A 23465-nucleotide genomic window follows, 5' to 3' on the forward strand; every position below is an offset into this window, starting at 1 on the left:
AATAAAAAAATCCATAATTCCCGTTCTTATAAGTCAGGAACACATAACTTCATTCCAAAGTACTTTACATAATCGCCTCTTGGCCCAGCAGCATGCAAGTGCAGGCCAGGACAGCCAGGACACAGGTTTCCAGGTTTAACTCTGAGGAGGGAGGTCTTGGACCTCAGGTTTTTTCTGTACAGTGGGGGAAGGAGGAAGGGAAGCCCATTGCATTCTCACCTTCCAAGGCCCTGTCAGGTGGAAATAATGTCTGTAACATACTTCTGAGTACAGAGAACACATCCACTATAGTCACGATATCAACCATCAACAAGCATTGATTGTGTACTGAGTCTAAGCACTAGGGATAATTTCCTAAATGAAATAAACCCTACTCAAAAGAATACAGCACAAATTTTGGACTGAGCTCTCCACCCCGGTTATGTAAGTAGTCAGCTTATCCTCGGAAAGTATTTTGAATCTTCCCTGGAAACAGGAGGGAATACACAAGCGTCTGACCAACCCCCTAAACACATGCCTTGTGGGTGAGAAAAGCAACTGTATCCGCACAAGAGAGTGTATGAGGACGCTGTGCGAGCCTGGCAGCCCTCTGCCCGGGAAGATGGCGCTGCTTTGGGGGGAAAGCAAACCCCCTCCCCCACTTCTCACCCACGCGTTAGGGCTAACCTCGTAGGGTAACGCGGCTCCCTCTCCTAGCCGGCCCCTTGGGTTTCCAGGGCTTGATGAGCCACTTCCTCGGTGGAGGGCAGAGAAACCAGCAGCTAGCATAAACCTCCGGAGGGGGGGGAGGGCCGAAGCGCCCCCCACCCTCCTACAACTCCCTCCTTGGATAAACTCCCAAGCACAGGAGGGGCAGTAAAAGCTGAGAAATGCCTCCTCCTTCCCTCCCCGCCCTTGACGCAGGCCTAGCAGGAAAAAGGCCGCCGAGGAATCGAGGGGGATCCCGAGCAGCCTTTGCAGGCGGGGTTGGGACTGCCGGGGTCCCTCCTGCGCCTCCCATCGCTGGGCGGTGGTGGTCGCTGGGGGGTAGGGGGAGAGACTGCTCCAGTCGCCCGTTTTCTCTGGGATGACCCAAGCCTTTTTGACAAGCAAGCTGATCCCGTGGTGGGGATTGGCTAGGCGGACCGTGACGCCCATAACAACAAAGGTGGAGTTGGAAGAAATTAGATTAAAGGGGAGAAAAAAAAATTAAAGGGGGATCTCGCTGGGGCGAAAAGGAGACAGACTGAGATGAGGAGAGAAGGCAGATCCAACTCCTCGTCTCCACCCTCTCCTAAGCCCTTTTCCCGGAGCTCCGCCTTGCTCCTAGCTCTCCCTTCTCCCTCGAGTTTGGGCTTTTTTTCCCCCCCGTTTAGGAGTGGGAGGTAGAGGGAGTCTTCTCTCCGGTTGGTGTCAAGCCTCCCTCTTCAGCATCATCGCCCACCCTAGGGGAGAACTTTTGGAGAAAATCACGCGTATTACAAATTCTACGAAGGGTCAAAAACACCCGAGAAGGCCTTAAAGGAACAGAAACGGGAGGGAGTGGGGGGCTTTTTTTTTCTGGAAAATAAGAGGAGAAATTTGACATATCATGCCCCCCCCCCCCCTTTCTCTTTCTCCTCCTCCTCTTCTTTTGGCTTCAGTGTTGCAAAAGCAAAGAGCAATAAAAAAAAAAAAAAAAAAAAAAAAAAAAAACCGCGCACACAGACACAGAGACACACACCACCCCAGTCGCGAGAAGGGAGAGTTGAAAAGAAGCAAGAGGGAGAGAAGCCAGGGAGAAAAGAGAAAAGAAGAGAGGGAGGGGTGTTGTGAGGGGAAAAGAGAAGCAGGTTCCCTAATAAATCCACCTCCGTCTCTCTCTCTTCCCCCCACTCCCCTCCCTTCTTCTCCAGCCCAGGGTAGGGAAGAGAGGAGCCGGAGAGAGCAGATGGAGGAGTGGAGTCCGCTGTAGGGCTGTGGAGCTTGGCTGGAGGATGGAGGAGCCGCCAAGCGCCCGGCTGATTGGAAGAAAAAAGCAGAGCGATGGAGGCGGGGGTAGGAGGACGATTTCTCTGCGGGGACTGGCGGCGGAGTCCACGCCCGGGTCGGGCGCTGCAGAGCTTGGCTAGCTTTCAACCAACGCTCCCCGGCACCAGCCCCACTCGCCCCCCACCCCCGGCCCTCCCGGCGGCTCCGCAGGTGAGTGCAAGAAGGAAGGGGAACAGCCAAAAAGATGGGGGAAAGTGTGTTTTTTTCTTTTTCCAGCCCCCCAGCGGGAGGGGAGGGGTCGGTGGGGGGAGATTGAGGGAGCTCGGCCGAAGAGGAGGGGGAAAGGAGAGGCCGGGGAAGGCCTGGGAGGCGGCGGCGGCGGGGCTGGGGCACTGACAGGGCGAGCGCTCGGAGCGCTGCTGCGCTGCGCCGGGGCGGGCGGACGGAGCGGGGCGGGCGGAGCGCCGCGCGTGTGGCTCGCCATTAGCCGTCCCTCCGCTTCGCCATCGCGGGCTTTGTCTGGCTACTCGCTCCCCTGGCGTCGGCTGCAGCGGGAGCTGCGGATCGGCTCCACGACCCGCTCCCTCGCCCAGCTAGCGCTCCCCGGATTCCCCCCGGCCCGCGCACCCACACCTAGACACACGGAGCCGGGTAAGAAAGCCCCTGCGTCGCCGTATTTCAGGGTAATGGGGGAACCGAGAGGAGCTGCGGGAGGCGGACCTCCATGCGCTCGGGGAAGGCCCGAGCGAGCCACGCCAAGCTGGATTGAGCCTGCTCCTTGGAGGCGCCACTTCACCCGATTCCCGCGGCGTTTCCGGGGTGTAGAGAAAAACGAAAATTTTATTTGGGTGGGGGCAAAATTTGCTACAATTTTTAAAGCAGCATTTTGGAACCGTGGTTTTTTGGGGATGGAGAACGAAGCCCAGCGAGAAAGGGGAGATGCGGTAGCCGCTGCTCTGCAGCCAGCCTGTCCCCCGGCCCCGCAGCGCCGATTTGGGGGTGAAGGTAATGGTAATGAAGAGCTAGCCAGCCGAGGGAGAGATTATTCCCCAGAAGGGAGAGAAAGAATATCAATTTCTGTGCCGAGCTCCGCAGAAAGATACAAGATTATGGAGGGGATTCCTTTGCTCCTTTCTCAAGGTCTAAGGGACCCACGGTGTCCCCTCTCCAGAGCACGGGCCTTGCGCCCTCCAGCTTTCGCCGAGGCTGCTAGTTCTCCTACGGGTCTGGGGAGGTCGCTCTCGCCGCCAGTTCACTCCTTCTCCCCGGCCCCGATCTCAGCCGCCATCCGGGCGGCTGCGTGTCTCTTTCCCTCGGCCCCCCCCCTAGCCGCCACCAGCTACCGCTGCTGCCGCCATCTCCCCCCCCTTCCTTCCCTCCGCCTCGGCCGCCCGGGTCCCCCCCAGCTCCCCGCCCCTCCTCCCAGCTGCCCCCCGTGGAGCCCGCCCGGGCTGGGCTGTGGGAGGGAGAGGAGCCTTCGGGGCGGGCGGGCGCTCGCTCCCCGGGGGTCGGTGTGCGCTCTACGGGGAAGGACGCGCTCGCTGCCCCGCTTCTCCCGCCCCCCCTCCCCGCTCCTCCTCCTCCCTTCTCCCTCCTCCTTCCCGCTTCGGCGGCGGAGGCTGCAGCGGCGACGGGGGGTGTGCTAGCAGAGCCCGGGGCCGGCCGGCGGGCGGGCGGGCGGGCGGGCTGCCTGCAGGCGGAGGGCGCTGTGCTTTGTGCTTTTCGCCGCGAGGAGCAGCAGCAGCAGCAGCCGCCGCCGCCGCCGCAGCCACAGCCGCCGCCGCCGCCCCAGCAGCAGCAGCAGCAGCAGCAGCAGCCGCCGCCTCAGCAGCCGCCGCCCCAGCCGCGCTCGGAGGAGGAGGAGCTGCCGCGGGAGGGAGCTGCGGCTGTGCCCGGCAGAGCGGGGGAGGAGGGAGCCGCGGGAGCGGGGCGTCCGGACGCGGAGCTGCGCCCGGTAATCAGGGCCGGGGCTGGGAAAGAAGAGCGAGAGCTTTGCGCCGGGGGAAGGCGATCGAGCAACGTGGAGGGAGGGGACCGAGGGCCGAGCTCGGGGGAGACGACACCCCGAGAGCGCCGAAGGGGAGAAAGGGCCGGAGAACGTGGGCTGGGGCCGAGGAAGCTGGAGCAAGAGGACGAGGACGGAGGCCGCGCGAGGGGGCCCGAGCCCCCGGGAGAAATCCTGCCCCGGGGGGAGCTGGAGGAGGAGGAGGCTGGGGGAGAGAACGCGGGGCAGACGGAGGAGGACGCGCGGGGCAGCCAGGCGCGGGGAGGCCCAGGCCGAGCCTGGCCGCGGGGCGGGGGAGCCCGCGTTCCTCCCGGGGCGGGAGCCGCAGTTCTCCCGGATCGCCGGAGGGGGCGGCGGGGACGGCGAGTCCTGTACGCCCCCGCCTGCCCGCCCGCCCGCCTCCCCGCCTGGCTGCCTCCCTCCCTCTCGGCCTTGGCTCGGCTCCCCGGAGGCCGGGGCCGGGGCGGGGGCGCCGCCCGGACTGGGCCGCGGGGCCCGGGGGACGAGGAGGTGCTGACTCCGGCCGCTGGGGCCGCGGCTGCTGCTGAGCCCGGCTCCGGATCGGGGGGCGGCGGGGTCCCCCGGGGCTGGGGGCAGGGGGAGCTCCAGCTGCTCGGCCCGGGGCGGACTGGCCCGGGCTGGAGGCTCGGGGAAGGGGGGGGAGGGCGGTAGGAATCCGGATCCGGGTCCCCGGGGGCGGTGCGGCCGCGGCGCTCCGGGGCTGGCGGTGCCTGCGCAGCGTCCGGGTCCCCGCCGGGCTGCGGAGGCGGGGGGAGCAGGGAATGGAGGGGGGGGCGGAGGAGGAGGAGACTGGCGCGCGCGCGCGCCTGTTCCCGCGGCGGCGCGCGCCCTTTACCCGCCCTTCTCCTCCCCCCCCTCCCCTCCGGCCATCCCCCTCCCCCTGCGCGAGGAGAGAGTTTTGTTTTTTTCTTTGGGGTGGAGCTCGCTGCACCCTGGAGCCCTGAGCAACCACACACGTGGGGGCCTGGGAGTACTCCTGCAAGCCTGCCCACCTCCCTTAGGCTGAGCCCTGCTGCAGGGGGAGAAAGGGGAGGGGGGAGGAGTAGGGAGGAGTGACAGAAGGGGGGGACGGGGACCTTTGCCAGTCCAGAGAGTGGGTGGGAAGTGTGAAGACTGCCCCCTTTCTTTTAGGGGGAGAAGTTGAAGGGGAACCTCCTGCTGCTCCCAACCTGGCTGAATTGGGGAATGGGTGTGCTCTCTCCAGGGTGAAACGCCTTTCACTCCCGGGCTGGCTCAACCGGACAGAAGTGGAAGCTGGATAGCTGGACAATGAACGGAGAAGCTGACTGCCCCACCGACCTGGAGATGGCCGTACCCAAAGGCCAAGGTGGGAGAACTCTTATTCTCACCCCCACCCAGTGCTTAAAAAGCCTCTTTTCTTTGGGGGTTTAAAGCTGTCACTTCCTTAGCCTCAGTTTCTCCCCAACACCATTTATTCTCATTTAAGATGAGAAGTCTGTAAGCCTAGAGATATGATGTTCTCTTCACTTCTTCCAACATATTCTGTGCTTTGCCTTCAGAACTACCTGCTACTTGTACTTTGAGCAAATCATTCTTTTGGGGATGGGGACCTTGAAGGAACTCCCATAAAGCCCGAAATATAAGACTCTGGAAGCTCCTTGAGGGCAAACAACCTGTTTCATTTATTTTTGTATCCTCAAAATGATCTGCACACAGCAGGTGCCCAATAAATGTTTAATACATTACAACTCTCCAAACACCCTTAAAGCACTGCTTCTTTCTGCTTCTACAAAGACTGGGCAGATCTAAGTTATTTGTCATCCATTTTCAGGAAATGTCCCCTGTTCTCCTCATATACATAGAATACATCCCTTTATCCATCCTGATCTTTGGGAATAAGAATTTGCTTAAGTATTTGACATTCAGAAAACAAAATGGCCCATTTCTCTTGGGCTCCATCCCACCATGGAGGCAGATGTGAAATTCATTTAATGTGAGACCTTAAAGAATTCATATCTCACTTTGATTTTGGAAAAGCAAGGATATGTAGAAGAAGCTTGGGCTTTGGGGTTTTGGGGGCAGGGGGAGATGACCAAAACTTCCATTTTATTAATATGATTTTTCTGGGGGTGGCTTTATTATGGTTACTTTACTCCTTAATCTGTATTCAACTACAGAGTTCAAATTCACTTTTCATTCTTGGAAAACTAAAGAAATCCAGCTTGGTCAGGGGGAGGAGGTAGGGAAGAAGAGGATAGAGAGTGGAGCATCTGGCATTGCCCTGAGAGGATTATGGGTCCATGTGACCTATGCTAGAAAGGACTTCTGTCTGTTGCAGGTTACTTAATGGATAAAAATGAAAATGAATAAACCACTTTGATTTGGGTCCCTGGGCCAGCTGCTTAACAGCTCCCTTTTTTCTCCCTCACCATCCTTAAACAGATATAGATACAATGCAGAAAACGAAACCCAGATGCCTGCTTTGGATCTGGACTTGGATTTGTTTGGAACAGCTGTTTCAAATCCCCATCTTTGGTTTCTTAAGAGAATTGAGCCAATTCTTTCCCAAGGCACCTCCCTCCCCCCATACTGGCCCTTTCTGCTTGGGACTATTGCTTTTTCAGATTTCTATCAGTCTACCTCCCTGTCCAACCAAGGGGTAGTTCTTCTCTCTTCCCACTTTAGACCAATTTCAATTCTGTTTTTCTTACCTCTATGGAAATTCCCCTTTCTTGTGGGATATGGGGCATTAAAGATGTCCCTCCTTTTACCCTCTGCTTTCAAGTGATAAACATCTGTGTGAGTTTCTCAGGGTCTCTCCCACATCCACAGCCAGGGTGTAAAGCCTCAGCTACAACTTGGCAGCTGTTACCATGTGTTGCCTCCCCCACTTCCTCCCCTCAGAGAAACCAGCTGAACTCCGTGGGCTGCGCAGTGGGCCTTACATCCGGCCCCATTGGGAAGGGCATCCTCTATGTCCTTGCAAGCTTTTGCTCCTCCCTTTTCTATGTGAATAATATGATAGGAAATCTTCCTTTTTTTCCTCCATTCCTTTCCTCCTCCTCCCCAAAAGGACTCCATATTATAAGCTTGCCTCCTTTTGTTGCTTCTCCTACTTAGCTTAAACTAAAGTTCTGTCCATTAATTTGATGTTCTGTTCTTTTCCATATGGTTTCAGTATCTTTTTTGATATTGACTATTAGAAGAAAAGCATCTAGAATTAATTTCCAATGTGTAAAGGCAGCAAGACTGAGTTCAAATTTCAGCTCTGCTACTTGTTACTATGTGACCATAGACAAGTCACTTCATCTCTGAGTTTCTCTTTGTTCATCTATAAAATAAGAGGACTGGAAAAGGTTATATCTAAGGTCCCTTTCCAATCTGTAATCTTATCAAAACACTGCTGAAGCACCAAAGGGAAATAGGTGTTATTATAGCTGTGTCACTTGGGTCCTTGATCAATTGGATGCTACTTTCCCATCTCTGAAGTGGTAGGAGACCGGAATTAAAGGGTTTCTAAGGATGATAAATTGGAGGTAGCCTCAGCTCCCCTCTTTTATGTGGGATGATAAATTTTCTGTCTTGTATTCCTAATGGAGACAAGTTGGATCCTAGAGGAGTTTGGAGGTCAATGCAATCTGGCAAAGAAATATTTATGAAAACACCTACCATGTGCCAAGTATATCCAGTAAAGCGACAAGAATACAAAGACAAAAATGAAATGGTTTCTGATCTCAGAGAGCTTATATTCTACTGAGTTGGAACCTTTTATGATAATGACATTCACTTGCCTCCCTTCCCAACAGACCGCTGGTCCCAGGAAGATATGCTGACCTTGTTGGAATGCATGAAGAACAATCTGCCTTCTAATGACAGCTCCAAGTTCAAAACCACAGAGTCCCACATGGACTGGGAAAAAGTTGCCTTTAAGGATTTCTCTGGGGATATGTGCAAACTTAAATGGGTTGAGATCTCCAATGAGGTAACCATCTCTTTTGAACCCATATTTGCTCTAATCTCCCAAGACAGGCTACCATAATTTGTTCCATGTGGGTGTTCTTATCTACTTATTAATGTGTGTGTGGTTGTCTTTGCAAAACTTGTCTTTCCCCTAGTACTGGATAGAGGAGGTGCTTCTGTGTATCTATAGATGTGGACCTCTTTTCCACGCACACACACCCCTCCCCAATTCTTTCTTTCTTGCTGATATATGTGTTACCTAGCTTGGAGCTTTGCTTTTTACCCTGGTAACATTGTTATTATTTAAGAAAATTAGGTCAGGATCTCAGTCCCTGACATCCCCAATATCTTTTTTTGTCCTCCTCAAGGTAAGAAAGTTCCGAACACTGACAGAACTTATTCTAGATGCGCAGGAGCATGTCAAGAATCCCTACAAAGGCAAAAAACTCAAGGTGGGTCTCTTTGAGACTTGATAAGGATAGAGGGAAAATGAGTATGGGGTAAGGGGAGGAGAATGCTGAGCCTGGCTATCACTTTGGCCTCTCTCCTTCCAGAAACATCCGGACTTTCCCAAGAAGCCTCTGACCCCTTATTTCCGATTTTTTATGGAGAAGCGGGCTAAGTATGCAAAACTTCACCCAGAAATGAGCAACCTGGATCTGACGAAGATCTTATCTAAGAAGTATAAGGAGCTTCCTGAGAAGAAGAAGGTGGGGGGAGGGAGACAAGAGAGGAGGGAGGTTTGGTTCTGCTTGGTCTGTTACACTGGGCTCACACACACACACACACACACGATGGATGCTTAGAGCTGGGACTGGGTAGACGCATTCCCTCACCAGCTCCACATGTCACACAGATTCACAATATCATATGCAAGGCCTCGTGTTCTCTCAGGAAGGCATGGTACAGGTATGTGCAGACCTAGACAGACAGACATTTCATCCCAGAAACACTTATTTTTTACACGTTACCCACATACATGCATCCCCACACATGGGGCAGCCTTTGGCTTTGACAGACACTGTGTCTGAGAAGAAGCCATGTTACAGTCAGTCAAGATCTGCTGACATAGACATGGATAAAGGCATGTTCTCTTAAAGGTAGACCGATAGTGTACGGGGGGAGGGGGACACCCACTCATGGATTAAGATGGAAGTTTCAGGAAGACTAGTGGGCAGGAAGCTGAATGTGAGCTGGGACTGACCAAGCCACACAGAGAGAAATGGGGACGGTGATTGACAACTTCCACATTGAATCAATCATCTGTAGAGATGGGTAGAAAAACTATAATATAACCCTATGGTTAAGGGTAGAGATTAAGGAAGAGATTGTGAGACGGGAAGGAGGAGGTGGGCACGAGTGGCTAGAATTTAAGACAGAGAGGTCAGAGGTAGAAGAAGGAAACGGGGAAGTGGGGATCAAAGAGGAAAAGGGAATAGAGAGAAAAAACTGGACATAGCGGCAGGAAGAGAATAGGAAATAAGGATAAGTTAATTATAGGGAAGAGCCAAATGACGAGGAAGTTAAATTTGTAATCTCAAAATAGTTGTAAATGTATTTCAAAGTCAAATGGAAAGCCTGTCATTGCTTCCTGTTCTGGATTGGCCAAAAGAATATGGGTGTGCTTATACACATATGCATGAGTATATATGTTATTGCGCATGTATACATAGGGAGGGGCAGAGAGGCAGGCAAACAATGTAAGAGAAAGAAGTAGCGTGGTCTCATGGAAGGAACCATAGATCTGGGAGTTGGTCACTTGGGTTTTTGCACAAGCTTGGTTATATATCAGTAATTCTCTTGGCCTGCTTTGGTTTTATTTGCCTATGAATGAGAGCTCTACCTCATATGAACTTCTAGTATAGTCGTTCTATGCTCACTAAGGGATAGGAATTAAAATAATACTGGAGAAAAGATGGAAACACAGAAAGGGGAGGGAATTTAGGAAGCAGCCCAGACTAAAAGGAGGAAAAATGATAGTGGGAAGGATAAAATGGAAGGTTTGATACAAGTAAAAAGAAGGGATAGAAATAAATGTTAGAATTATTCAGTAAGAGAAAAAATTAAGGATTAATTTAAAAAGAAATGGGATTATAAAGACAATAATTTAGAAAGGGAAAAAGGCTTAAAGAAACCAATGTGAGATGAAGGATAAGCAAATCCTGAATCTGCTTCTTGTCTTTGTGGCCTTGAACACATTTCTTAAATCTTGTAAGATAGCATTTGGACTACGTGATCTCACCAGTCCTAAATCTTATGATGTGAGATAGAAATGAGGAAACTATAGAAAGAAACATGATTATGAATGAGGATTAGATAGGAAATGTCTATATGGATACAGAAGGGGGAAATAGTAAAAAAGGAAATAAGTTGGAATTAGAAAACAGAATATATATAGACTTAACAAGATTAGAAAGGTAAATTGGAGAAAGAATAGAAGCACCCTAATGTGTGACCCTGAAGGAAAACTGAAGGCCAAAAAAATCTAAATTTATAAATAAGCCTGCTCAATTATTGCATACTAGCAATGCATAATGGAAAATTTTGACCCTTATGGATTTAAAATGCCCTGTTTTCAGCCATCTTTTTCGGAACAGCTCAGTACTGTGAAGTGAAGTTTACAAGACCCCTTTATACTCTTATCTGAGGCTTTCAATGGTCTTGTGGAAATTGGTAGTTGAGGCTGCAAAAAAATGTCATTTGGCCAATGTCATAGTGCCCCAGATAAAGTACAGTCAAGAAACATTGCAGGATGTTCAGATTCAGTGTTCTTTTTTCACTGCCCTAATGCCTGAAACTTTCCCATCAGCCCCACCAAGAAATCTGACAGTGAGGCAAGTAAAAAGTGGGCGATGGAAAAAGATGATAGGACTATTGTCCTAGAGCCAGAAAGTACCTTAAGAGCCTGTCTTATCTGAACTGTTCATTGTACAGCTGGGGAAACAGGTTAATTGTTTCCCCAAAGTCACACAGGTACTGTGAGATTTGGAGCCAGTGCTCAGATGCAAAGGGGGATGGAAGAGTTGACATGATAACTGAAGTTGACTTGACTGTTCTGCCCTAGTACTCCTTGAGTCTTCTGCCTTTGCCCTTGCTGTTAAGGGCAAGCAGATCAACCATCCCTCTCAGACTAGCCAGCCAGCCAGCCTGCCTTACTTCCCTAAACTCAGTCTCCTAGTTTTCATCAATCTCCTATTGGGATCAACTTCTGGAACTTGCTGTGGTATGGGAAAAGGCAGACTTTGCCTGCTGGGTAACTCCTCCTCCCCTCCCCCAGATGAAGTACATTCAAGACTTCCAGAGAGAGAAGCAGGAGTTTGAACGAAACCTGGCTCGATTCAGGTAAGGGTTTGGGGAAGGGGCTTACTGACCTCAGCAGAAGGCACACAGCCTAGGACAGTATGTTTGCTTTGTGGAAGATTGGGCTCTGATGTAGACCCTAATGGGGAGGTTTGGGGGGTGGCCAGAGCCTACTGCCGAATCAGCCCCAGGACCTTGGTGGTCCTGGTGAGGATGGGGGGGGGGGGAGGATCAGAGTAGTGGGGTTGGAGTCTCTGTCTCAGCACACACTTACTGGTACCCTCTGGCTAGGGAGGATCACCCTGACCTAATCCAGAATGCCAAGAAGTCGGATGTGCCTGAGAAACCTAAAACTCCCCAGCAGCTGTGGTACACTCACGAAAAGAAGGTGTATCTGAAAGTTCGCCCTGATGTGAGTGGGCTGGGATTTGGGAGGGTTCAGAGTAGGGAGGGTCAGAGCTGCGCCAGGAGGGGCCATGCGCGGCGGTGGGGAACAGGAAAGGAGAGCCCACGGGCAGGGGGTGGATTGCATGGACAAGGCCGGGGGCTGGACAGTGTGCGTGTGTGAGAGTGTCTGCGCACGCTTGTTCCCCTGAGAGAGGGAGAGAGGGGGGGCCTTCCTCGGACCCTCCTCTCCATCCCTTCCCTTCCAGCCCGTGGAGGACGCTGATGTGTCCTCCCGTGGCTTCCTGTCCCCACTCCTTGGGGGAGGGGGTCTCTCTGCCCCCCTCCCCCTGCCCGGGCTGCCTGTGTGTGTCTGACGGCTTTTGGTTTCCAGGCCACTACGAAGGAGGTGAAGGACTCCCTGGGGAAGCAGTGGTCTCAGCTCTCGGACAAAAAGAGGCTGAAATGGATTCATAAGGCCCTGGAGCAGCGGAAGGAGTATGAGGTCAGGCTTCCGCTGCATTCCACCACTGGGCCCCCCAGCCCCTCACCCCAGCTCTTCATGACTTGGGGCGGGGCAGGGGACCCCCAGAGGGCCCCCTCACCCCTCTACCCTCACCCACTCTATTCCATGGCCACCTCGCTCTGTTTTTGGGAAGTTACTTCCAGGCTGAGCGAAGGGAGGCGTAAAATCCCTGGCCCCAAATAGAGGGAGGGGCCATCATGGCCCCCTTTCCTCTCCCTCATCCCACCCTTGACCCCTCTTAAAGGCTCAGGCTAGAGCAGGGCAGGGCGCTTTTAAACCAACCCACCCCCACCCCCTTTTGCCAGGGGGTAAGGGTATGGCCAGAGAGCTGGCTGCTCCCATCCCCCCAGCTTTTCTTCCTCCCCTTTCTGCCCAGAAGTGGCTGGCCTCCCACAACCTATCCCTGCTAACCCCTTGCCCCCATTCGCCCCTCCCTCCACCCTACCCCTGACTCTGCAGGAGATCATGAGGGACTACATCCAGAAGCACCCCGAGCTCAACATCAGCGAGGAAGGTATCACCAAGTCCACCCTTACAAAGGCAGAGCGTCAGCTCAAGGACAAGTTTGACGGGCGACCAACCAAGCCACCTCCGTAAGAGATACTCCTGAAACAGGGACCGGGGGGAGAGGGGGGGGACAGGGAGTTGGGGGTGGCTGGTAACTCCCACATGACCTCCACTAGGGTGACTCCCCCCACCCTAAACAGTAGGTACTTTTTGGTTAATGATCCCCACACTTGCACCCTCCCCCAGAAATAGTTACTCCCTCTATTGTGCCGAGCTGATGGCCAACATGAAGGACGTACCAAGCACAGAAAGAATGGTCCTTTGTAGCCAGCAGTGGAAGCTCCTTTCCCAGAAGGAGAAAGATGCCTACCACAAGAAGTGTGACCAGGTGAGTGTAGGTAGGGTGGGGCGGAGGGAGGGGAGAGGATAGAGATCCTCCACCACACCCCTGATCGCTGCTGACACCCAAGGGTTTCTACCTCTCCCCATTCTTCTCTTCAAGAGATAGATGGCTTAATTCAGGGGTTCTTAACTAGGTCTAAAGACTCCCCTTAGGGATGGGGGAAGCATGAATTTGCATGAGAAAAAAAAATCTCATCTTTTTTCCCTATTAATCTGTAGCTGAAATTTATCATTTGTTTGGATCATTTAGAAACACTCTTCTGAGGAGGAATCTGTTAGCTTCATTAGATTACAAAGTAGTCTGTGACACAAAAATTTTAATTATTGTCAGTCTGGTGCATTAGTTATTAAACTTTTGGTCTTAGGACCCTTTTTTTTATACTCTTTAAAAATTATAGAGATGTCCTTAAAGAACTTTTGTTTATGTAGGTTATATCTACTGATATTTATCATATTAGAAATTAAAGCAGTATTGTTGTGAAAGTAATTTTGATTATAAAATATGTGGAAACCTTGAAAGTATCTGGGGATATCTGGACCACACTTGGAGAACTGCTAGCATGGCTAGTGAAATCCCACTCCCTTCTCCTCCTTCCCCAAACTGCTCACTTGCAATAGAATCCAGAGGTTGTCCCCTTTCCCTCCAAGGACCATTTTGCTTCAGAACATAAGATTTTGAGGTTCCTTCGTGGTCAGGAACTATGTTATGCAAGGTTTACTCTGCAGTCCTGCACTGACTACTCCTTTCCATCAACCCTCCCCTCGACACCACTCCCGTCCCCCCCCAATATGAGTGATGTTTATAGGCACTGGGAGGAAGCTTTAGAAGAGTAAGTCATTCTTAGAGGAGACAAGCCTTTCTTGACCTAATGCCAGGCTTGTTCAGTCACCTTCCCACCTCCCCACAAAACAAGTGAAAAAACAGGCTTCCGTGACTAACTCTCCTCTCTGCTTCCCCAGAAAAAGAAAGATTATGAGATTGAACTCCTGCGCTTTCTAGAGGTGAGTATTGGATGTGAGCAGCCCCTGGGAGAAGAGGGATGGAGGCTGGGTCCCTGTGGAGAACCCAGAGTATCCTGGGACCTGGCTGGGGTCGGGGGGTGGGGAGGGGATTTTTTCTTAAATGTCGTGGGCTGACAAGTGAAATGGAGTTGTCACCACATTCGTGCAAACCAGGTCAGGCTGGAGGAATGTTAGTAGCCAGGAGTAATTCAGCAGTGAGATGGCACAGTAGATAGAGTGCTGGACCTCGCTGTGTGATCCAGGCAAGTCATTTTAACTCTGCCTCAGTTTTCTCATCTATGAAATAGGGATGATATTAATAGCACTCTTCTTCCAGGGTTGTTGTGAGGATCAAATGAGATAATTATAAGGCATATAGCACATACTAAGTGCTTTATAAATGTTTATTATTATTGTTGCGGTACTTAGCACTGTGCTTGGCACATAGTAAGTGCTTTATAAATGTCATCATCATCATTGTTATAGCACTTAGCACTGTGCCTGGCACATTGTTAGCACTATGTAAATGGTAACTCTTTATCATAATTTGTTATTATTATACTTAACACTGATCCTGGCACGTAGTAAGTGCTATGTAAATGTTAATTATAGCTATTTCATTCTCCCTTACTCTCAAGTCAGAGGACCTACCTGGTTCAGACCCCTCCTCTGGCACATTAATACCCTGTGTGACCTTGGAGGAACCACTTCCAATCCCTGAGCCTCAGTTTCCTCACCTGTAAAAAAAAAAAAAATTAGGAGGTTGGTTTCTGAGGCACATCTGTGGATCAATTGTCCCTATGAACCAAGGACAGAGCTTAGGTGGAAGCTTAAAGATTCCCAACTCCCCCTCCAGGGACTCGGTCAAGGAGATAGAGGCAGATGAGGAGCAAAAGAGCAGCCTCAATACCCCATATTCTTTCCCACCCCTTCAGAGCCTGCCCGAGGAAGAACAGCAGCGTGTCTTGGGAGAGGAGAAGATGTTGGGCATCAATAGGAAGCGAGCCACCAGCCCTGCCTCTAAGAAACCTTCTCCAGATGGCAGCAAGGTAAGGATGGACCAAGGGGAGTGGTGCCCTGGACTTAAGAGACCAGACACCCCCCCCCAACCCAAAACACCCTCAGATGCAGGCTCCCTGCTGCTGGAAACCTATACAAGTCACTCAGTTTCCTCTGCTGTTCGATGGCCTCTAAGCTCCCTACCAGGTCCCTGCTAAGGTCCCTGTCTTTGCCAGGGTGGCTCCGAGAAACCCAAGCGGCCTGTCTCCGCCATGTTCATCTTCTCGGAGGAAAAGCGACGCCAGCTGCAGGAGGAGCGGCCTGAGCTGTCAGAGAGCGAGCTGACCCGGCTCCTGGCCCGCATGTGGAATGACCTGTCCGAGAAGAAGAAGGTTGGGGGGATCATAGAGCACCTCCCCCCCCTCTTTTTAGCAAAGATTAGGGACCTTAGAAGCCATCGAGTGCAACCCTTCATCTTACAGAGGGGAAAACGGAGAAGTTAGGATCAACAGCTTCGAGCTGCTGGAAGGCAGCCCATAAAAGGGTGCCTCTGGCTTCTTGAAGACTCCCAAGAGGAATGTAGCTGCTCTTCTCCCCCGCGCACACCTATATCCATTAAGCAGCACCACCTTAAACCCAGCAGCTCTTCCTTCTAAGGCAGCTTTTTGCGCCATCTTGTTAGAGGCCGTTTGCTGGTGCAGCAGATGGAGTGCCAGGCCTGGAGTCCGGAAAATCTGACTTCGAGTCCTGTCCCAAACGTAGACTCGGTGTGTGGCCCTGCACAAAGCCCTTCACCTCTGCTGCCTTAGATTGTTCCTCTGTAAACTGGAACTAATGAGGGCAGCCATTCCCAAGTTGTGGAGACCAAAGGAGACAATGTTCTGTGAAGTGCTTATCATTCAGTACCTTATGCTTAGCACTGAGCCTAGAGGAGGCCCTGTGACCAGGTTATGTGTGCCCCTTGGGCAGCTGTAGAAGGTGAAGTCAGAGGCTCGCAGATTTCTCACTGGGGACACCAGTGCCCTCATTTTACAGAGGAAACAAGCATACGGAGGTCCAATGACTTTGTGTCCCAGTCACAGAGTTAATGTCTCAAGGCAGGATTTGAACTCGGCTCTTTCTGACTCCCAGCATGCTCCACGGCACCATTTAGAGGCCTTGACGTCAGCTCAGGCAGAGGAGGTCCCCCAGGGGAGACCTTAATGGGAGTTGCCTTGGGATAGACATCTCTCTCCCTCTGTACATGGAGGCATGATTCTGAGAAGGATGGCCCGGGGGGAAGGAGCCCTAGAGACAGCCACAACCCTGACGATCTCTTTATTACCCTCCTTTCCCCAGGCCAAGTACAAGGCCAGAGAGGCAGCTCTGAAGGCCCAGTCGGAGAGGAAGCCTGGGACTGAGCGTGAAGAGCGGGGAAAGCTGCCCGAGTCCCCCAAGACAGCCGAGGAGATTTGGCAGCAGAGCGTCATCGGGGACTACCTGGCCCGTTTCAAGGTTAGAAGGCGGGTGGATTCCAGTGAGACGAATTGAGTTGCCAGGGAGAGGGGGTGGGAAGTCTTCCTCCTAGAGACCAAGAGAGCAGACCTGCCTGGAGTGCCTGTGGATCCAGGTGGAGACCCCCTCCCTCCACCCACACTACCTAGAACCCTCTTTTTCTTGGCCAGAATGACCGGGTGAAAGCCCTAAAAGCTATGGAAGTAACTTGGAACAATATGGAAAAGAAGGAGAAACTCATGTGGATTAAAAAGGCAGCTGAGGACCAGAAGAGATATGAGGTATGAAGGGAGGGATAAGAGCAGGGTGACTCAGGATGGTTGTTGGGGTGGAGAGTTCTGGGTTATTGAGTCATTATTTGATCCTCTCAGACTTCTCTAACACCATCTTTTTGTTAGGGGACAATCATATTCTGTTACTTATGTTCGACCCCATAGTGCCCTTGCTTTATTTCCCCTTCTAAGGGAGTGACTGGGGAGGGACAGAAATCAGCACTATACATGGCACCTAGTAGATGCTTAATAAAGGTTTATAGAGTTGAATTGCCTGGTGTCCTGGCATGCTGTGAATGGGCTTCAGGAGCTGCAGCATGTCTTTGAGGGTTGGAATGGGAAGGTAGATGGGATTTGTATACTGATTCAGATTTTTCCCCTTCCTTCTGTAGAGAGAGCTGAGTGAGATGCGGGCTCCCCCAGCAACTGCTAATTCCTCCAAGAAGATGAAGTTCCAGGGGGAGCCCAAAAAGCCTCCCATGTGAGTCATGGCCTGGACAAAGGGATGGAGTAGCTTCAACCTCCAAAAGTTGCTATAGGGGGCTAGGGAGGTAGATTTCCCTAACCAAAAGCTTCCTGCAGCTGGAATCATGATCAGGGCCTCTTGCCTTCTGCTTAGGAACGGTTACCAGAAGTTCTCCCAGGAACTGCTGTCTAATGGGGAGTTGAACCACTTGCCCCTGAAAGAGAGGATGGTGGAGATTGGCAGCCGGTGGCAGCGGATTTCCCAGGGCCAGAAGGAACATTATAAGAAACTAGCAGAAGAGCAACAAAAGCAATACAAGGTGCACTTGGACCTTTGGGTCAAGGTGAGAGCTGGGGTACAAAGGAAGGAGAGCTTGGGAGGAGGAGGGAAACCCACAAAATCAGTCACCTTCTCAGAGCACTTCTGAGTGCTCTCCTCACAATAGCAGCCACATAAAGCATAGGTAAGTGCAAGTATTATTCTCGCTGATTCACTCAAGCTAGAAAAATTCATAGGATTGTAGATTTAGAACCCAAATGGGCCAACTCCCCCATCATACAGATGAGTAAACTGAGGCACTGAGAAGTTAACTGATTTGCCTGGGATCACACAGCTAAATAAGTGTCAGGCAGGATTTGCACCCAGATCTTCTTGACTCCAAATCTAGAGCTCTGGATTACCCCCCCTCCTTGGTATGGAGTCTCACAGCTGATAATTGTCAAAACTGAGATTTGAACCCCAGGTCCCCTCTTTTGTTAATGTTCTTTTGGCTACCCCAGTGCTGCCTAAGGAGTCCTTTTGGGGAAAGTTCTGGCCCATCACACAAAGTCCTCCCTGGATTCCAAGTCTGGCAAGCTGATGGATTTCTATCACATGCCCCTAGACCTCAGTTCCAGCAATTTACGGGGGGAGGAGTCACTATCTGGATTAGTCCTCGCCCTTCCATGTCGTCTAAGCCTTAGCTCCCTCATCAAGAAGCACTGCGCGTGCAGAGCAGTGCCGCAGGACTTGGGCTCAAGGCAGCTTGGGGGTGCCGTAGCACACCCATCCCTCAGAGAGAGCCTCCCGGCTGTGTGATTCTGGGCCAGCCCCCCGGAAGATGAGCATCATCCCAGCACCTCTGCCAGGCTGCTGTGAGCATCACATGAGGATCTTTGTAAATAAACACCTGCAGACCTTAAAAGCGCGATATTAATGCCGACTGCTTTCATCATCATCATCATTGTTATCTTAGTCCACTAGGGGAGGCAGAACATAGTAAATAGTGTAATTTGAAGACTTCCTCTGCAGAAAAGCCACATGTATGGGGGCTGCTCAGCTGTGTAATTAATCACATTCAGCTTCGCTGCCAATTATTTGGTAATTGAATAGAGCTTTAGGCTTTGCAAAGGGCCACCCTCACAGCAGCGCCGTGGGGCAGATGATGCAGCTCTTGCATGCTCGTTCTACAGATGTGGATCATGAGACTCCTGATGGGCCAGGCCACTTGGCTACGACTGGGGCCCTGCTAATCAGTCAGTGTCCGAGGCAGGACGCTGCAAGGCCTCCGGGGCCTCCTCCAAGCATGCTATCCCTGCCTCTCTTGCTGCTGCCTCTTCCCAACAAGGAAGGAAAGAGAAGAGGGAGAGAAGTGAGGGCTGGGGGGGCAGAAAAGCCAAGATTCTCAGAGCCAAAGAGGCTGCACTCTCATAGAAACTGTGGAAGGCTTGCTTGTAACTATGGACCAGCACTTGTTCCCCTGCAGCACGAAGGAGAACGAGTGGCTAGACCCCAACAACCCCACTAGCTAAGTAGGCTAAACAATGAAAACTTAAAAGAGTCAGGGTCAGTCTGCCACAGTCCTGTAGTCCTCATGTTAGAAGCTGCTGGTACATATCAAAGCAAGGAGGTGTATATTAATAGTTTCTGCCAACCATAACCTCACCCACACTCTTCCTCTAAATCCTTTGCAGAAATCTTTTTGAAGGGAGGCGGGTGGGATAAAGACTGGGGGAATCACCCAGATTTCCAGAGGTAGAAAGGAAATCTATCCCACCTTTGCTGCTACATCATATCTCTCTGCCTTCTCACCCTCCAGAGTCTGTCCCCCCAGGACCGTGCTGCTTACAAAGAATACATCTCCAATGTGAGTCTGGGAGTGAGGATCTGGGATTGATGGGAGGGGGAAGGCCTAGGCAGAGATTCCCAGAACAACTTAACTTGAAATTCAAAGCTGTTACTTCTGTTCCCCTTCCTATCCGCTGCCTTACAGAAACGCAAGAGCATGACCAAGCTTCGGGGCCCAAACCCTAAATCTAAGCCCACTATGCAGTCCAAGTCGGTGAGTGGGAAAGAGAGTAAAGTAAAAGGATTTTGAAGGGAAAGGAGCATGAAGGAGAAAACAAGAATCTCTTTATGTCCTTTTCCTCCTAGGAATCAGAGGAAGATGACGATGATGATGAGGAAGAGGAAGAAGATGAAGAGGATGATGATGATGATGAAAATGGGGATTCTTCAGATGAGGGGGGTGATTCTTCTGAGTCTAGCAGTGAGGATGAAAGCGAGGATGGGGATGAGGTGAGAACTCATTTGGGTAGTTGGGGGTAGACTGTGGCCTCTTTCAGGGCACCTTTTTTTTTTCTCATTAGCATTTTTTTCTAATCACATGTAAAGATATCTTTCAGCCTTCTTTTTTGTTAAGACTTTGTATTTCAATTTTTTCTCCCTCCCTCCCTTATCTCCCCCCTTCCCAAGACAACAAACAAACCAATATAGCTTAAATATGTGCAAACCCTTTTCAACATTTCTGTATTTGTTACGTGAAAGAAAAATCAGACCAAAAGGGGAAAAAAAGAGAAAGAAACAAACAGAAAAGAAAAGGTGAAAATATTTTGATTTGGTCTTCATATTTGGCACTTTGTATCTTGGGGCACCTCCTAATGGCTACTGGGCTGTTCTGTTCCTCCCCGAAAGGCAGCAGTAGCCAAGGAAATGGCTTGCAGGCTTTCACCACCCCCCAGAGGTGGCTTGCCCTCCCCTGAGATCACAATGCTGTTCTTTACCCCTTTCAGAACGACGATGATGAAGAGGATGACGATGAAGATGAGGATGAGGATGAAGACGAGGACAATGAGTCAGAGGGGAGTAGCTCCAGCTCATCCTCCTCAGGGGACTCATCTGACTCGGACTCCAACTGAGCCCTGGGGGTGGCCAGGCCTGCCTCTGCACCCCCAGAGGCCTAGGAAAGCCTTTTGGGGGGCTGGGGAGGGCTCCTGTGGGCTAGGGAGGGGTTGAAGGGAGAGTCCCCTCTGTGACTCCTATTTTTTTTCACCCCTCTAATTCTACTCCCACCCACCCCCATTTTTTTTTAAAGCAAAATGCATGGGGGGGTGAGGGTGGGAGGAGCCCAGGCTAGGACTCTGCAACCTTAGAGAGATATTAGCCCTGGGGGAGCCTCCAGGGGAATGACCATCAGACTGAGCCAGTGTCTACCGTTCCTTCCTCCTCTACCCCACTCCCAGAATCTCTTTCACGTCCCCCACCCCCTAGTTGCCCACCCTGGACCATGGATCTCACTGCACTTACAGCTCCTAGCATGGACATTGGAATGGGGCTGGGGGGAAGGAGGGGGTGCATAGGGGTTGGAATGGGTTTTCAGGGGTGGGGAGGCCTTGAAGGGTGGAGTGTGGCTCCTCTCCCCACTTTCCCCATTGGGGAGGGGGAGTTCTGAAGCTGTGCCCCCTGCTCCCTCCCTCCCCCCCACCTTCCCCTGTGTGACTGGTTGCCTTGACCACTGCGTTGGAACTGGGGGTATGGGGACATTTGCAGGAGGTCCTTTAAGAAGATGGGGGTGTTCCTGAGTCCTCCTGCCCTGGCTAACCCCCTTGCAGGAAGGCGTTCCCCCTGCCCCTCAGGGCAGCAGTCTTTTTTATATATGTGTATATAATTTTTTTTAAGCTCTGAGCTGTCAACGAGATGTTTCCTACCGATCTCCGCTACTGTCTCTGTCTGTTCTGTCGTTTGGGGGTTGGGGGGACTGGGCAAGGGTGTCATTTTTTAAAAATTGTCTTGAGTGTGGAAGTGTGTGTGGCCTGTATATAGTGTGTGGATGTGTGTGTGGGTGTGTGTATGGGTGTCTGTGTGAATGTGAGAGAACAGAATGAGGCCTGACCCCTTAGGCCTTTAGAAAGCTAGAAAGAAGGGAAGTGGGAAGCAGACCGGAGGCTCCCCTGTCTTGTCTATCCTACCCTGCCCCCCAGGGAAAGGGCAGGTCCCCAGTCTCACAAATTCCAAATTTTTGCCTGGTAGACACTTTGTTGGGGGGGAAGGAGACAGGAAAGCTGTATGGAGCTACTCCCTTGTTCCCTCAGGTGTATGTGGGAGTGGGTGGGTGTGTATGTATGTGTGGAATTTTGGTTTCTTTTTTTGGGGGGGAGGGTAATGATTCTCTGACCTAGATGGCAGGAAGTTGGGGTGGGATGGGATGTGTCTTAGGCCCTAAGGAGTTTTATTTCTGGGAAGGGGCTGCAGGCTTGGTTCCAGTTAGCTAGACTGAGGAGTAGAGGCTGGCAATAGGCAGCCCTCCTCAGGATCTGAGAATCTAGGGGTGGATTGAGAATTTTTGATTTGTCTTTTCAGCTTTTGCTCTCTCCCTCCTTCCCCTCCTCCCCCTCCCCACCAACTACCCTTGGATTTCTCAGACTGGGCCCCTACATCCACCCAGGCCAGCCTAGTTTTTATGGAAATGTTTCATTTTGCTAAAGGCTGCTGTATGCAGCTGAGCTTCTCCTTTTGCTCCCCAATTCCTGACACTACCCCCAAGCCACTTTGGATTTATTTCTGTGAATATCATTTTTTTAGATGTTTGACTAAATTTGGATTTAAAAAAAAACAATCATGTCAGTGACTTATTCAGACTTCCCATTTAATTTTATCTTCCATGATGGGAAAATTTAAGGGACAGAGGGAAACGAAATTGATGCTGGGTGGGAAGAGGAGAAACCTTGGCAGACTCCGTCTTGAGTGACTGGTAGACTCTCCCAAAGGTAGCTAGACAATCTATGCCCTGAGCTCAGGAAAACACAGATACTTAGGGGTAAAGCAGGGGGAAGGGAGCTCCTGAACCCAAGGTGGAGGGGGTTCATCTGTTTGCCACTTGACTGTGTTTGCCTGTCCCTCTCCATTCCCCTAACACCCAGCAGGAAATCAGTCCTGTTTCCTTCCCTTAGTTGGCTGGCCCTACCACTGTTGTGTTTCAAGTGGACTATGTTTTAGTATAAAAAAAAAACAGACAAAAAAAAAAATCAAACCTGGGACTTTTTCCCCCTGTATTGAAAAATTCTTACAGTGCAGACAAGATGGAAGGTGGGGGTGGGTGGGAGGGGTGTTGGTACTGTAAGAGGTCACACTAAGTGCATTTTGGCACTGGGACAAGTTGGTAGGGTGGGGTTTTGGGGTTTTTTTCTTTTTGAGGGGAGAGCCTAAGGGAGGGTTATGGAGGCCCCCTTATTTTTTTTCTAATATTTAAAGAGTGTTTTGTAGGTTTCAACAACTATGGCCACAACTTGGATTTCTATCACTGGGAAAGGGGTGGAGGGGGGTTTGAGGGTGGGATGGCTAGAGATGTCTGGCTTCTGCCAACTTTGGAAGTTTTGTTCCCCCTCCCCCTTTTTTTTTGTATAATAAAGTGAAAAAAGGTTTGGCTGATGTCTCGTCACTGGGAGTGGCTTAGGGACAGTGGTGGTGGTGAGAGAATAAATTGAGAAGGCAATAGTCTCGCCCTGGTCCCTGGTTATATATCCAATTTTCCTGCTCCAGGAGTCTGCAAGTGTAGTTGAGAGCAGGGTTGAAAACCAACCCTCTTAAGCAAAGTCCACAGTCTCCTACTTTCAGGTAGTTTGATCCTAACGAGTTCTCTAGGTTGCCCCCTATAACTAAGGTCTTAATTGTCTACTATGAGACAGGTACTTGCTAGATGCTCCTATAAGGTTTGTAAAAACATAAGATTGTGAAGAAAGGAAGAAAAAAAAAAACAGCATGGTACCAAGATGAGGTTGAAGACCTAGATAAATTGGATGGTAGTGAAGAGAAAGGAAGAAGACTGGGTTGCAGCTGAGGGAGGGTGGTTTCATTTTATAATCCAACTGATGACTGGAAAGTGCCTACCTCTTAGGCCTTCTAGATTTCCAACTTATCTTGCCATTCAGTGACTTCCTCTCAGGATGAGTGGTTTCTACA

General features: G+C 51.1%; 1 protein-coding gene across 6 annotated transcripts; it reads left to right on the forward strand.

The window, feature by feature from the left end:
* Positions 1 to 1735: 1735 nt before the first annotated feature.
* Positions 1736 to 22928, forward strand: UBTF (upstream binding transcription factor). 6 transcript variants are annotated; one of them, XM_031966022.1, is made up of 21 exons: positions 1736 to 2160; positions 5181 to 5303; positions 7744 to 7919; positions 8266 to 8349; positions 8452 to 8607; positions 11175 to 11239; positions 11489 to 11609; positions 11976 to 12086; positions 12567 to 12700; positions 12861 to 13002; positions 13977 to 14018; positions 14954 to 15067; positions 15254 to 15409; positions 16356 to 16511; positions 16682 to 16792; positions 17176 to 17264; positions 17403 to 17592; positions 19327 to 19374; positions 19501 to 19569; positions 19662 to 19805; positions 20300 to 22928. In XM_031966022.1, exons 2-21 carry the CDS (start codon positions 5246 to 5248, stop codon positions 20423 to 20425), a joined length of 2292 nt encoding a protein of 763 aa, XP_031821882.1. In that variant the 5' UTR covers positions 1736 to 2160; positions 5181 to 5245; the 3' UTR covers positions 20426 to 22928. The 6 variants fall into 6 exon arrangements, with proteins under 6 accessions (XP_031821882.1, XP_003768428.1, XP_031821881.1 ...); XM_003768380.4 differs by lacking the exon at positions 1736 to 2160 and adding an exon at positions 2371 to 2601; XM_031966021.1 differs by lacking the exon at positions 1736 to 2160 and adding an exon at positions 3817 to 3904 and having other exon boundaries at positions 20300 to 22927.
* Positions 22929 to 23465: the final 537 nt, after the last annotated feature.

Source organism: Sarcophilus harrisii, chromosome 4 (assembly GCF_902635505.1).
Source record: "Sarcophilus harrisii chromosome 4, mSarHar1.11, whole genome shotgun sequence".
Lineage (NCBI taxonomy): Eukaryota > Metazoa > Chordata > Mammalia > Dasyuromorphia > Dasyuridae > Sarcophilus > Sarcophilus harrisii.

Coding starts and splice junctions, on each gene's coding strand:
- UBTF (XM_031966022.1), top strand. CDS start 5,246: ATGAACGGAGAAGCTGACTGCCCCACCGACCTGGAGATGGCCGTACCC. Junction 7,920..8,265: donor GGGTTGAGATCTCCAATGAG/GTAACCATCTCT, acceptor GTCCTCCTCAAG/GTAAGAAAGTTCCGAACACT. Junction 8,608..11,174: donor AGCTTCCTGAGAAGAAGAAG/GTGGGGGGAGGG, acceptor CCCCTCCCCCAG/ATGAAGTACATTCAAGACTT.